Source organism: Chelmon rostratus, chromosome 8 (assembly GCF_017976325.1).
Source record: "Chelmon rostratus isolate fCheRos1 chromosome 8, fCheRos1.pri, whole genome shotgun sequence".
NCBI classification, from domain to species: domain Eukaryota; kingdom Metazoa; phylum Chordata; class Actinopteri; order Chaetodontiformes; family Chaetodontidae; genus Chelmon; species Chelmon rostratus.
Window position 1 is genome coordinate 2,570,132 of NC_055665.1, and position 15,322 is coordinate 2,585,453.

At 42.2% G+C, this 15,322-nt stretch overlaps 1 protein-coding gene across 2 annotated transcripts in view; it reads right to left on the minus strand.

Annotated features, from left to right (window-relative positions):
• bbs9 (Bardet-Biedl syndrome 9) overlaps positions 1–15,322 on the minus strand; it is a 159,406-nt gene that overhangs the window by 113,316 nt on the left and 30,768 nt on the right. For both annotated transcript variants that reach the window (XM_041942228.1, XM_041942227.1), the window contains exon 14: positions 4,107–4,211. In XM_041942228.1, the coding sequence (XP_041798162.1) occupies positions 4,107–4,211 (105 nt within the window). The remainder of the gene's footprint in view (positions 1–4,106; positions 4,212–15,322) is intronic.

A 15,322-nucleotide genomic window follows, 5' to 3' on the forward strand; every position in this document is an offset into this window, starting at 1 on the left:
CTAATGCTAAGATACACATTAACTTGTGTCATCACTTTGTCTCAAACTCTTCTGACCACTCTGCACCAACAGAGAATAGAAAGAAAGAAGAAAGAAAAGAAAGAAGAAGTGGAGGGGAGGAAATCATTTAAAAAAAAGGCAACAATAACACAAAGAGGAAAGGAGGAAGAGAAAAAAAAGAAAAGTGAGAAGGAACTACAAGCATCGACGCTGAGTGAAAGCTCCAGTTAAACGTAAAGAACATGTCAAATGGAGCAAGAAGGCACTCGCAGCACACGCACTCACACGGTAGCCACTCCTGGCCCGCTGCCAGCCGGCGTTCAATCAGTCCTTCCTGTTCTAAAATCTCCTGGAACGGCTGAGAAATTGGTCTGACTGAAATGAGTGAAATTCTGGATCCATTAGCTAGTGTGGGAGAAAAAAGCTCAGCTGAATGTTTCATGACTGCAAGCCTTGATTAGAACACCAATACCTGAGAAGGTGTTCCTTTGGATGATTAACTACAAACATTTTCTAGATTCTTATGAATAAAATGTGTTAGCATTTTCTAGACCTGCATTCTGTGCAAATCAGTGCTGGATTTTCAGAGTTAACCAAGGAAGAAAACCTAACTGGATGGTGTATTTGTAAGACCTTCAAACAGGTGTTTAAAGGAAAAAGGTCTCCTGTAGTACATGTTCATTTCTAGACAAACCCACTAAAAAAAAATCTCTTACTGCATATTCAAACAAAAGCTGAGGACAACTCCACACTTCCACATCAACAAACCAGGGAACTTTAAAGAGAACTTTTATTAACTTGTCAAAGGACTTTGCAAGCATTTTAAATTGTGGATAAATATGAAATCAAAAGCTCAAACTTCCACTGTAACTGCAGTAAAAACTAGAAAACAACCAGGGATTAAAATGTCTGCAATTCAAGACTCCACAAGCCTCAAAAGTTATGATTTAAACTTCATCTTAACATCTTAAATGTGCATTTGCAGACGGATGTGCATTAAAATACTTACAGTACAAGACAATAAAGGCATATACATGCTCGACTTTGTTCATGCAATAAAAATGAGTGCAGCAGTTCATTAGGAAAAAAACAAAAACAAATATAAAATCCAATTTAAGAATTTAGCAGCAAATGTGAATCACTTGCTCCTCGGCCATCGGCCTAACTTCACCTAATCTGTTACTAAGTACGAACGAACAGAGCGGAGAGCACCGTCTGCTTGGCAGAGGCGACACCAACAACATCAGCCTACATACAGGAAGCTCTCTGAGAACGGATTTCAGACCTGATAGTTAAACAAGGAAGGACCTCACAAAATACTGCAGCCTCCTGCAGACATCAACACATGGAGATGCTGGTCACTCTGACAAGCTCAATAAAACGGGAGAAAACAATAAAGACTGCCAACGAGCTCCCTAGGTTTCCACACGAACTGGCTTAGCAACCAATGAATCATGGCTGGCCGTGTTTTATGGAAATTATCCGCACAGTCGCAACTCATCTTTGACTGCTCGGATGAAAATGCCCATTGTGCGCGAGCTAACAATGTACTGTAAATGCCAGCTTGACCACTTGATCCCTCTGAAGTGTGTTTGTGTAAAGCCCATTGTCGGGGTGTTAGAGAATCACACAGGGGCACTAATGAAATTCTTTCTAGATTGTAACGACTACAGGCACCGTCGAGCCTCCTTTGAAGGACTTAAGGAGTCAACAGTGTTCTTAAATGTCAAACTCTTTGTAGAGCTTAAAGACGGGACGGTGTTATGTGGGGCGGGTGGTGTTAAGACAAAACCGTCACCCCTGGGTGGGAGCGGAGACAGAAAGAAAGAGGCAGAGATGGAGTGATGCATTCCTCTCATACCGGCAGAGCGTTTAGAGGATGAGAGGAGACGAGGCATTAATGGAGATTAGCACTGCGGGAACACACAACCACAGAGTTACAAGATGACCACTTTGCAGCTCGGCCCCAGAGACAGGACTCCACATGACGGCAGGCTCACTGCAGAGTGAATTAGCACAGACACAGAAATGAACGAGAGGGCTGAAGCTGCTGCTTTAGCTGCCGACAGTGAATGTGTTCTCCAGCATCCAGGTGCTTTATTTATGGCTACATCTGCTGCTCTATGAGTCGCTCTCTCTGGTGCCATCACCATTACTGCAGTGACAAGGCTGAAATGAACTATTTCGCTGTCATTTGTCTGCTGTGATCGTTACGGTGTCTTAAAACACTATCTAACATTGATCCTGACATTGGCTTTGACAGAGAAATGTCAGACTTAATCTAAATTCTAAATATAATACTACTGCTGATGACTACTGCAGGTGAAGTTTTGGTGATTTGCAGGCAAAAGATCAGCATCTATCTGGAGAAATCTGTCTGTTTTTTGGACGTCTAGTGCACATTTAAGCATTGTTTTATCAGAATTTCATGCCTTACAAAACATCCTGGACATATTTTTTTCAGAAAAAGCTGTAAAGTATAAGAATCATCCTTTACATGTGACTGTAGTTTTATTGGTTGGTTTGTAAATGAGGTGTTACCACAGTAACTGGCAGCCTGTTTATATCCCAGATTAGTCTAGAGGTACACACCTTCCTGTTCTTTTGCAGGTGTAGCACACACTACACTGCCAACAGTATCTGAACACATAATTTGTCTTCGTGTGCAAACTCTGGGTCTGTGGCTGTTTTTCAAGGCCTGGCCTCGGCTGCTTCGCTCTAATAAAGATCTTAAATGATAGAGTATATAATGATATTTTAGGAAGGTCTTTTCCTGTTTTAAATTGACACTACTCCCGTGTACACACAGCCAGCTCCATAAAGAAATGGTTTTCCCACTTTAGCGTGGAAGGACTTTGGAAGAACACAGACTGCGAGCAGGTTCTTATCAGCCAGCATCAGCGCATGGCCTCACTAATGCTCTCTTCAGTCTAAAATTGCTTTAAATCCCTCCTTTCCCTCCACTTTTTGCATCATTTCTCCCTCTCCTCTTCTCCACCCAGGCATAATTCACCTCCTTACCTCCTTCCCCTTGTCCAACTCCTACATCACCTCTGTTCTCTTCTCTTTTTTCCACCCTTGCGTGCCTCTTCTTCCTCCAACTTTTAATAAACCTCTTCCTTCCACTTTCAGTCCAACACGTCTCTTCCAAAACACGAGATCAGACCCCAACATACTCTACCCCAGCTGACTGGCCTCCAAGGCCCATTGAAATACTCCTTATTTTGGACTATTTTTAGCATCACAATAAAGCTCAACAAAAAAGAAACACTTCCCAATATTTCCAGACATTTCACATTAAATGCGACTCTGGGGAGAGGAACCGTTCCGCCAACAGAGGCCTGCCAAAGCAAATGTAATCCAAAGGAAACAATAGAATGAAAATAAGGATTTTTTTCATGAGCTGCTCTTTTTTGAACGAATGTTGAAATCAGTATTTTAAAAAAAGGACGTCTGTGACATTTGAAATAAAGAGTGGTTTTGTTGGTTTGCAGGGGAAAGTAATATCTTCCAGAAATATTGCAGGGCCTGGAAACAGATGCCTGGAGCGAGCGGGGGGATGAACTGGGCTTGTCTGGAAAGAGCCCAGATGTCCTTACGTCAAGTCAGCGCTCTGTTAGCAGCTGGTGTTCGGCACAGTTGCAGAACACTGGATGTGATGTTCAGACTGGAACTGAATTCATAATGTAACTTCCATTAATGCTACAGTTACAGAAAGGCCTGGTTTTTATCTGAAGACTTGATTTGAATTGGAGACATTTGCCGGCTTTTAACACCATCAAAGTCTGTGAATTGCGTTAAACGTGACTGCAGTTTTACAACAAATTAATTCAAATGTACGTAGGGAGAAAAAGAAAATAGTTCTTAGAAAGAGCATCAGTCAGCATCGTTCTCAGCTCTTACAGAAAAAATGACAGGTGACAAGTGAACCCTCGACTGTTACGGCCAAACAAATGCAGAGCCAAGTCTGATTGATTTATTCTGCACCAGTGTTTGTGGAAAACCCGCCTGTCAAAATGTTTTCTCCTGTTAAAAAGCTTTGATTGGAACTAAACGAGCACACTTGGAAACAAGCATGAAACCCATGCGTGTGTGTCAGTGTTTACCTGTCGGCGAGCTGTAGGACACCGTGATGTCTCCGGTCAGGTCAGCAGGCGGGTAACGGCCGTTGAGGAAAGCCGAAAATGCCACAACTGTGGAGGACCCAACACCTGACGAGAGAGAGGACAGAGATGTTTACATTAGGATGAAAACAGAAAATCCTGACATCACTTCCTGTGTAGAAGCTCTTCCACTAACACTAACAGTGCAATCTCTCACCGAAAGTGGTTTGAATAGTGAAATGTAATCTGATGTGATCACATCTCATCAACAACTTTTGTAAACAGTTGAATAAAGTATTCTGTCGCTCTGAAAAGTTAAAAAAAATAACCTAGATGATGTCATTAGGACTATTCAAAGAAATCCTGCGTTACAAACTGGAGGTGGAGGTGACGAGGGAAGTGTAGGATTCAATGTTTTAGGCGACACCTCACACTGAACAGGTCGAATGTCAATCCCATACGATGTACATCACCATTGGAGAGTATTAGAGACAGGTGTACAGGACCGCCATGTAGTTAACGCTGTGAAACAGCCGCAGTTTGCTTTGGTTTAGGCACCAAAACTGGCTAGATGTAAAAATAAGTAAAAAAAAAAAAAAAGGACATTACTGTCATGTATGTGATGTTTAAGGAAGCTAAGTAAGTTAAAACACGCCATCGCTGACTTCCGGTTTCACACGGGACACAAACAGCACTCTCCTGGGTCAAAGTCCTGTGTTTGTTTGATCCATCCATCCAATCCACCTTCCTGCTTAGACTTTTTTGCTTTTTATACTGCATCACCTGACTTCCTCCTTTGCCCCTGTCATGATAACTACAGCCACTAGAGGTCACTGCTTAGCAATAAACAGAAATATAGTCGTAATGACCTGTTTAGACAGACCTATACAGGTTTTTTTTCTAGTGAGGACTAAAAGTCCCGATATCGACCTCTGCAGCTTCGATCTTGACCCCCACCCCCGCCACCCCCCAAGCTATACGGAACAGCAAAGCTAAATCACCTGAGTAATCTGTGTTATTGCAAATGTTAATGTAATTTTGAGTGAAGTTTGAGAAGTCTAGTTTCTCTGGTTCTCTTTAAAGAGAGACGTTGAACGATGGCTAAGGAAACAGGGCAGCCAACACACACACACACACACACACACACACTTAATGAGTCAGCATTTTGGAGGTGTGGACACGACAGGATACAGCAAACCCAATATTAACCAGACCCCTGAATGTATACACACACACACACACACGTATGCTAAATATCTCCAGGTAGGTGAGGACAGAGGATTAACAACACTAACCAGAACTCAAATGTGCATCCAAGAGTGTGCACGCACGCATGTACACACACACGCACAAACACACACACACACACACAGAAATTATGTAGCCTGAGAGAGGGCTGATGACTTCTAGCTTCCCTTCAAATTCCCCAAAACCAACAGAGAGAGAGAAAGAGAAGGAGTAAGAGAGAGAAAGAGAGAGAAAGAGAGAGAAAGAGAGAGAAAGAGAAGGAGTGAGGGAGAGAGAGAGACAAAGACAGCGAGACAGAGAGAGAGAGAGAGAGAGAGAGAGAGAGAGACAGACAGAGAGAGCAAACAAGTTGGAGAGGAAAAAAAGGGGATCAAATACAGACGTAGAGGAAAGGATATATTACAGCTAATGGCTTCATGGAGTCACAGACACACACACACACTCACACACACACGGCGGTGTGAGGGTGTAATGGGGCGTGATGTTCCTGAGCTCGGCCTGTTACAGGTGACTGAACCCTAAGTATGTGTGAGTGTGTGTGTGTGCGTGTGTGTGTGAGTGTCCAATCGAAAAAGTGTGTGTATTTGAAAACATTTGTTTCTTATGTGCAACATTGTGTTATTCTAAAGGGAATTATTCAAAGAGTAAAGAACCTCTGAACTGACTAACCATCTACATTTTGCGCACATACACACACACACGCATGCACGTGCGCGCACACACACACACACACTCAGAGGGCCTCTCGAGTTGAGGATAGACAGGGCAGGAGGAGGCGAGATGGATGAGAGGAGATGAAAGGAGAGACGATGACACCTCCCCTCCCACAGACAGAAGACAAGAAAAACGATAAAAAGCAGACAGAGACTTTCTCCACACTCTGTCAGACGCCCTGACAGCGTGACCTCCTCTCTTCCTTCTTTTCTTCTCCTCCCTCCTCTCCTCTCCTCTCCTCTCTCCAGCAGCTGACCCTTCCTCTTGCTCCTTTCATGTTCCTTCTCCCTCAGCCTCATCTTCTGCACCTTCTCTTCATCTTTTCCTCTACCTCACCACAGAGCGGTGAGGCCAGAAGTCGATACTGAGAGTTAATAGATGTAACAATATATTTAAATACTTTAACATTTTGTGAAGAGTGAGATGAAGATCACCACCACAAAATCTCATGTCTGTATGTTAAATGTGACACTGGAGCTGAGACTTCATTAGCTTAGCTTAGCATTAAGATGTGAAGCAGGGGGAAACAGCTAGTCTAGCTAGTTGTTAATCAATACGATGTATCTGAACTGTTAAAAAGACTTTGTGGTTTAATGGGGAGTTAGGGTCTGCAGGGGGCAGGTACTTCCTGGAGTCTCTGCTGGTTACCTGCAAACTCCCAGTGATTCCAGTAAGTCACAGTTCCTGCAGAGAAATGGTTCCAGTACAGACCTCCAAAAATACTGAACTATTCCTCTCAATTTTGGAGCTCACTGGATGCAGCCGCCTCATGTTGCGGGTGTGATTTGCTTAAACCATCTGTACTTCAGCCAAACATTTCAGTAAAGAGGTGTTTTGCTGATATTTTTTATGTTTTACAAGTACTCTGAATAGATTTTTGCAGCTAATCTTAGATTTGGTTTCTTTGCGACCATTGAATTACTGAATCCAAATCAGCTAATAAGTATTGTCAGACTGTAATCAGCACATTAAATCTCTTCTCTACTCTTCTGTCTTCGCTGTCTCAGTGTCTTTCCTCCCTCCGTCCATCTCCCTCTCCAGCTTTCCTTACTCCCTCCTCCTTGCACCTTCCTCCCTTTTCCCTTGCTCTCTCTCTCGTCCCTCTCTCCTGCCTGTCATGCAGGCTGTCAGCAGAAGGCTTTTAACCTGCGTGACCTGGAGGTCGAACTGGTCAGACTGGTTTAAGTGCTTTAAGTGTTCCCAGGCCCATTAAGACCAACAAACAACACCAAATAAGACACAAAGTGATCCCTCCTCCTCTCTCTATCCATCTCTGTCTCTTTTCTCTTCAGCTTGTCATCACATATTCAGGCACATCTGGACAGCGGAGGGGCTGCTGTGGGCGTCGAACCTGCGAGCTCCAGGTAACGTGTTCGTCTGTGTGACCCGGAGGTCCGACCCAGTGAGACCGCTCAGACTGGTCCCAGCGTTCTCGGGCACATTAACCCATTAACACCACAGCCAACAAAAACAAACTCCACAAAGGAGCCTGAAATCCCCGTCCCCCATTCACTACCTCTTTTTTCCCTCCTCTTTCCCAACTTTTCTCCGTCTCTACGCTCCTCTCACCCTCATCGGGTCTGTTTTTCTAACTTTCTCACCTTTTCATTGCTTCTATACCTTCTTTAGGCCTGAATTTCTCCCTCTATTTCCACAACAGAGAAGGAGGGAGCCTTACTCTCCTTTTCTAAATCTAAATCTGCTTCACTTGTGTCAACCTCTCCTCTATCTGCTTACCAGTGTCCTCCAGCTGCTTCCCTTCTCTCCATCACGTTCTACCTCTCTTTCACCTTCTCCGTCTCTTCTCGCTACATGAATTCCCTTCTATGGGAGTTCATAGACAAGATTTCACGATTGTGTATATATGTCTATGTCCATATATTTAGTATTTTACACAATGTAAATATAACAAGACAAATTGGCGAGAGGTTAATTTTGGGATTGTACAAAGAAAATATGACAGTGGCGTCAGGGTAGATGATAATTGTGGAGTTATTATAAGTTATTTTAGTTTCTCTTAGTGTCTCTCTAAAACTTTCCACCACCGTTCACATGTTTCATAGCAACTGGACACAGAATTATTTTGCAGCACAGCCACTGCCTGAGGATCACGCAGGCTAGGCAATCATGACACACATGCAAAAGCTTTGAAACAAGTATATGAGCACTCACATCCTCTGTCCTTTCTACCTTGTTCCCTTCCTTCTTTTTCACCTCTCTTTCATTTTCTCCCTCTTCCCACTCCCTCCCTGCTCCATTCATTCACTTTGTTGTTATTAGGATTTTATATTTTGCCTTACATTTACGAAGCGGGTATAAATAACAGAATATGTTAAATCTGTCAGCTGAAACAGTTCAATAGGAGAGTAAATTAGCTAATATCCACTACATCTGTGCAAATATCATGTGCACTATTCCATATTTTTTTACTGTGCTTATGTATTTTTTCTGCTGTGTTATATATTATGTACTGTGCAATAGTACAACACATTGTGTTTTATTATGCATATCTTACCATGTGCAACTCAAAAATGTTCCATTGCCGACATTATTTTTATACTCTTTATATATAATGTACATATCTATCGCTGATTTTATTTTGTATCCCCGTTTATTGTCTATTTTGTTCTTTTTTGATGTCTCTTTTCAGTCTTGCTATTATTGCTGCCTGTAACATCTTAATTTCCCTGACGTGGGATCAGTTAAGTTATACCTTAACTTATCTTGAATGCATCATTTTCTAAACACTGACAACACAACATGTTAATGCGGTTTGTGGGGTCTGTTGTCTGTCTGTTGTAAGCAATGTCTGTCTTATTTCAAGCTGGTGCTGTGCTGACTTTTAAAAGCAGTTTACCAGTCTGTCATGTTTGTGCTGCTTGCTGCACTTACAGTGAATATTTGTGGGAGAGGAGCAAAAAGATGCATTTCATTTAAATGAAGGAGTGCAAAGAGCAGAGTTGTTTTTTTTTTTTTTTTTTTTTTTTTGGTTGAAAATTAGGGCAAAGAAGTTTTCCAGAGAGTAATCTCTTTGTGTGTGTGTGTGTGTGTGTGTGTGTGTGTGTGTGGTGCTGTCCTCAGGTTATAGTACTTGACAGCTCAGGTTAAACTGAGTACTGACTGTTTGGAAGAGGTGAAAGGTCAAGAGGGGTGGAGATGGGGATCGATACCGCACAGGGAGATGGGGAAGCGGCATGTGTGTGCTTGTGTGTGTCTACCTTTTCTTTGCCATGTGCAAATAATATAAAAAGCAAAACATGGAGAGAAAAACAAATGTGGAGGGTAAATTTGTTCAGAGATTCCTGGTGAAGCAGCAGCAGACCTCCTGCTTCACCTGTGTGTGACCATCGCTGTGGTGTTAACGCTGGCCTTTCACCTCTACAGGTCAGGATCAGGTCAGATCGCTGTTAAGTGTCTGATCTTAACACACCCTGATCTTTTTACACACAGTCAGAAACAAATATTTTCAAAACTCACTTCTAAATTCAAATCATTGCAGCATTATTTTCTTTATGGGATTTGAATGTTTTGATTCAGGCTTCATATGATGTGTGAGGATGAGGATGAGGGTGATGGTTTGGGAACATGAACATGAAAAACTGAGCGCAGACCAGTTCACAACCCATTTGGTTGGAATGGAAACCACACAATTAATTCTCAGATATGATTTAACTGCATCATCATGTCAGAACTGACTTTTCTCTCATGGGAATAATTTCAAATTATTTACATTCTATTAAATTTTATCACCTTTTTGCTTCCTGACACTGAACTTGCAAAGTGGAGGTTAGTTGGTGGTGTTTTGTGTGCATGAGTGTGTATGTGTATGATGAAGGAGAGGAAGAGTGCTACAGGCCAATACAGACAGAAGGCAAGGAGGGGAAGTGAAAAGAGAGAAGGAAAGAGGGGATGTGGAGAGGAAAGAAAGGACGGAAATAGAGGGAAGTAGACGGGAATGAGAGAGGGAAGAAATAAAAGACATTGGAGGATAGCATGACAAATGAAAGAGAGGAACTGGAGAAAGGAAAAGAGGAAAAGAGAAAAAGGGAGAGGGAGGTAGAGTAGGAAAGAGAGAGAGAACAAAGGAGGCAGTGTGTGGTGAACAGGGGATTGAGTCGCCATCTGAGACGAATAAAAACTGGAATAACAATAAAAGTCAGAAGGCGCTACCTCCCCTCCTCTTCCTCCCTCCTCCTCCTCCTCCTCCTCACACAGCCAACCCCCCCAACACTGAACACCACGTGCACACAGCCCTTTTATTGTCCTTTGTTTTCTGTGACAAATCCCCTCAAAAAGGTTCGGAAATAAACTTGAGTCGACATTCGCACTTGTGCTCAACACACAAACATCACACAGAGACAAGTGTGGACGCAGACTGAGCCAGAGAATCAAAGACACGTGGGACGACCACGGAACACACACACACGTGCACACACACACACATGCATGCACTCCCAAAGCAGCTGTAGCAGATGGACAAAAACATATACCGCACTGTGCCAATGGAGATTAATCTTGTAAGACTGAGAGTTGCGTGTGCGTGGACGTTTGTTGTGCTTATATCTGTTCAAGTGTGTGTTAAGATACGTCAATGTGCTGCAACGCAGGAGGGAGAAACTGAGCAGGTGAGAGAGGCAGCGAGAGAAAGTGTGAGAGAGATAAAGTGATGATGAGAAACAGACAGGGGAGGTGTCACAGCAGCACTGCTGTTATTAGTGTTGCTACAATAGTGTTTCTCTAAATTGCTGCCACATTTTTCCCGTAACACCCGCTGCTTTGTCACAGCTACTTGTGTCTGTTCCTTTTCTTTGGTGTTGTTTATATTAAACCAAAAAAGGCTCAAATGAGTCATGTCATGACATCAGCATCAAAGAAAGCTTAAAGGAGAAACAGAAGCAAAAGAGAAGCTATGGGTTGGAAATAAAGACTTACATAGAGATTTCATGAAGTTTATATATTTCTATTATTTTCCTGCAATCTTTTTAATTAAATTTTAATTCATCCTAGACACTACTGTAGATAAATCCTCCAGAAAAATGAGATATTTTTTTACACAACAGGCTTTAATTTTGTCTTTACTTAATAACACAAACATAATGAAAATTATTTCTTCCACCTTAAACTCTGAAAACGTAAGCTCTGTCGGGCCAGCAGCATTTTTCAGTGAAGGCGTTAACGGTAAATGTACTGACTACAAGTATTGGAAATGCTAAATGCTCTTCTACTGTAAGGATGTCAGAGTGTTGGGGCCGTACGAACACATTAAAAGAGTTTGGTGAGTAAAAATGTGCACTGTTATCCCCATTTGGATGATTATTGCATCTCTCCTCCCTCTATGACGGCCAGCTTTGCACTCCACCTTTCCTCTGTGGCTGTTCAGGCACACAAACTACAGTTTTTCATCCCACAGTGCTGTCAGCTAGCTCGATAATCAGACAGAATGGCCTTTTCATTTATTTCATTCAGCCTGACATTGTGTTTATGTTCGCAGATTTTTGTTTGGGACATATCCATCCCACCAACAACAGTTTCATTCGATGCAGAAGCTGCCGGCGGTCGTCGGGGACAGTGAATGTTTGTCGTGACGATCGATGCGGTGTGTTGAACAGAGCTGTCATTTCTGTACGTCGACTTACAGCAACCTGTACAGCTGCATCAATCTCATCCACATTTGTCGGCATTTTCGAGGCAATTTTTTAAGTTTTTCTGAATCTGCAAATACAAAGGACGTCCCCATTATTAATCTCACCTACAAAGCTCTGATTGTCCTGATTCTTTTTCATGACAGAAACAGTCAACAAAGACACCAGAACAGCTTGAAATGCTGAAAGAAATGAGAGGTGTGGGCATCGATTCCAGAGGGTCTGGAACTAAGCTACGTATTTTCACCTTAACAGTGAAATATTAAAATGAATGAAACATTTCCCGGTAATGGAAGTCATTTTTTTTACTGCTTTGTATTTTTATTGGTGCATGATTTATATCTGTACATACTGTACTTACATGTAGTGTATACCAGGCAGTATTCCATCTACAGTTCAGCCACTTCCCCTGCAATCCATAAAGCGGGGTGCGATTTTCTGGACAAAATCACAAAGTAAACTGACTGTGTGACTGGGATCCAGCTCCTCTGAGCCAAGTCCCAGCATTCAGTAAAACTCACAGAGCCTCCATTAATTTATTTTATCCTAATTTTCCGGGACTGTAACGGATGTGAAACACTTGGTTTGGGGCCAGATCTGACTAGAAAGGGTCAGCCACGGTGGTCCTGCTGCTTCAGAGCTGTTCCAGGCCATTCTGGGCCACAGCAGGCCAGCTAGGGGTCACTTAGGTAGGACAGAAGGAGAAGAGAGGGAAGAATGAAAGAAAAAAGAACATAGAAAGTGTGTGTGTGTGTGTGTGTGTGTGTGTGTGTGTGTGTGTGTGTGTGTGTGTGTGTGTTCAGTGGCTCTCATGTTTCGCAGTAGAGAGCTGTTGATTGACTAGTGGAAGCCAGCGCCAGATTTCTGTGTGCAGGAAGACAAAAGAGCGTGACGTAAACACACACACACACACACACACACACACACACACACACACACACACACACACACACACAGTGCTATTTTGCACCAAGTGTGTGTGTGTGTGTGCCTATATTTAAGCAGTACACTGGGGTGACACGTGCATGTGTTTATGCTTAAGTGTCCATGGAAATGTATGAGAAAGTATTTATATGACTTGGGTGTGTACGTCTGTACCAGTCTGTGTGTGTGTGTGTGTGTGTGTGTGTGTGTGTGTGTGTGTGTGTGTGTGTGTGTTAATGTGTGCCTGAGAGAGGCTTCTGAATTTGACCCGTTTGACCGCTACCTAAACTCATGTAAACAAAGCATCTCTTTAGTGGTGTAAACGTGACGGTGCAGTGAGTCACAGCGCCTGATCTTCCAGAAACAGTGACATGTTGAAAGCTGCTGCCAAGACGAAAAACTCAACAAACCAACTGGACGAACCCAGAAACTTTATTTTTATCCTTTTTGGGCATCGTCTTCAATGAATTTTGATTAATTTTGAGTTTTTGTTAGCATACTTTTCAATGTCTGTGCAAACAGGGGAGCTATCATCGCTCCTAAACTCACTAACATCTACTTCCCAAACAAGGTTTTTTCCTCTTAAAGTTTATGCTGCATGACCAGAGGTGGGTGGCAGCAAATGAGCAGAGAGTCATGCATTCGGTCCACGCACTTGTAACATACTGCATGTTACTGCAGCCATATGTTAATAACATACTGATGATCAACCTGAACAGTGTGTAAAAACATGCAATCTTGAAAAGGTAATAAATGTTCACTGTTGATCAGCCATGTTCACGTTAGAAACCGAGAGGGAACGAAAAGACCTCCACAGTGAGATCACTGATTTAAAAGCCAGTTTCTTTGATTATTTTCTTCTCAATCTCTGAAAGGTCTCAACTTCACACACAGCAAAATGTTCAGCTGAGGAAACCAACGTGTTCAGACTTATGGAGATCACTTGGTTTCAGTTTTAGTTGGTCTTTGGCCTGAACATGTGGGGTGTAAAGATCCTTGTTTTCATGTGGCTGCTCTGTCACAGCAATACTTTCCCCGTCTCAAGCCTTTGTCATGCAAAATGTATAGGTCTAAATTGGTTTTCTCTGGAATATTAATGAAACAATGCAAATAACATATTTGGCAAAGATGTATGAGAGAAATAAAATATTGAACGTATGGACATAAGGACATAAGGACGTGAACATTAAAGTAAAGAAAAAATACATACAAAACATGTGTATGATATAATATGCCAGAATATGAAATGCAAGTCATATAAAAATGTGACCATTATTAATAGAGGAAGCTGACACAAGAATTTACAGGAAATATACTGCGTGTTGTGCAAAAAGCGCATCATGTTTGAATTAACAGTTGCAGAGGTCATGTACAGTATATGTACAGATAAGAATGCACTGTGGTAAAACGCATTACATTTCAGCAGCGACGCGTCATGAATCATGGGAATGCAGTGGTCAGTTTGATTCAGGGCTCACAATAAATGGATGGTGTTCCAACCGCCTGAGAATGCTGCTCACATCTTGAAATCATAAATTCACAATCCATACTGGTCCCTCTCAAAAAACTTTGTGACTACTCCTCTCTGATGGATGATGGTTTCAGCAAATGTCGAGAGCAGTTTTGGAGGAAAGAATGACGGTTTTCTGGTGCTGATCCAGCTTCTGTGCCTGTGCACACGGCTTCAAAAAATTACTGCCGACACCATCCGAGCTATGTCGGTCTGACCTGTGGCATGACCTTACACTGAGTAATCTCTAGTGGGATTGCACACCTCATAGTGATAATGATGGCTATTACAGGATGATTGTACAGCATTTTGCTTGTGCTGAATTGTAAATTGCAAACTCCCAGCCAGGAAGGTCCAGCAATAACATTCCTCTCTGGGATGTTAATAACAAATTTTAATTCTTCCTACTGACGCAGTCACTGGAAGTCACTCTGGATGAGAGAAACAACTATATGCAATATATAATTTAACAAAACGTTAAAAAGCAACAAGACAAATCACTGGTTCTCTCTCAGCTCCGTCAAAGAAGGCACATGTGTAGCATGAAAAGATATGACGTGCATTTTGTACAAAGATCTCATTTACACCATGAAGGTGAAATGATTGCTGGTGAAGACTGATGGACGTCACGATCATTTCAGCTCCCTGCAGCTTGCTGAATGCCAGCCGTCAACTGTTTGACAGCAACTTTCACACATCAAGTCTCCAAGTTTGAAAACACCCTCACTTTAGTTTGTTTTGCTTAAATGAACAAAAGCATTTGAAATCTGGTGGACATGCAATTCAGTTCCAATTCCAATAATAACCACACCAAAAATACGCCAAAATGCAATGGATTCTGGGTAACACGGAGGCAAAATGTTAACATCTGGCAGCTTGGAGAGCCGAGAATAACAAAACTACAACAACAAACGTCTGGGCTGATGCTCATTCTCAGCTTATTGTGTTCTCGAGTGAAAACCACAGAAGAAAGAGACAAGAACAGCACGTTTAAAGGACTGGACATATTTGCCTTCAGAAAAAAAGAGAGAAACTCTTCCAATAATGAAGCTACTCACGAGTCACTTGACTTTTCTTTCCAAGTCTGCTTATAGTTTCACAGCTTAAAGCGAAATCAAATACAAAAAAATGCGACATGGGAAACTTTTCCACTCCTGGTTGAGACTGACCAGAGAAAACAA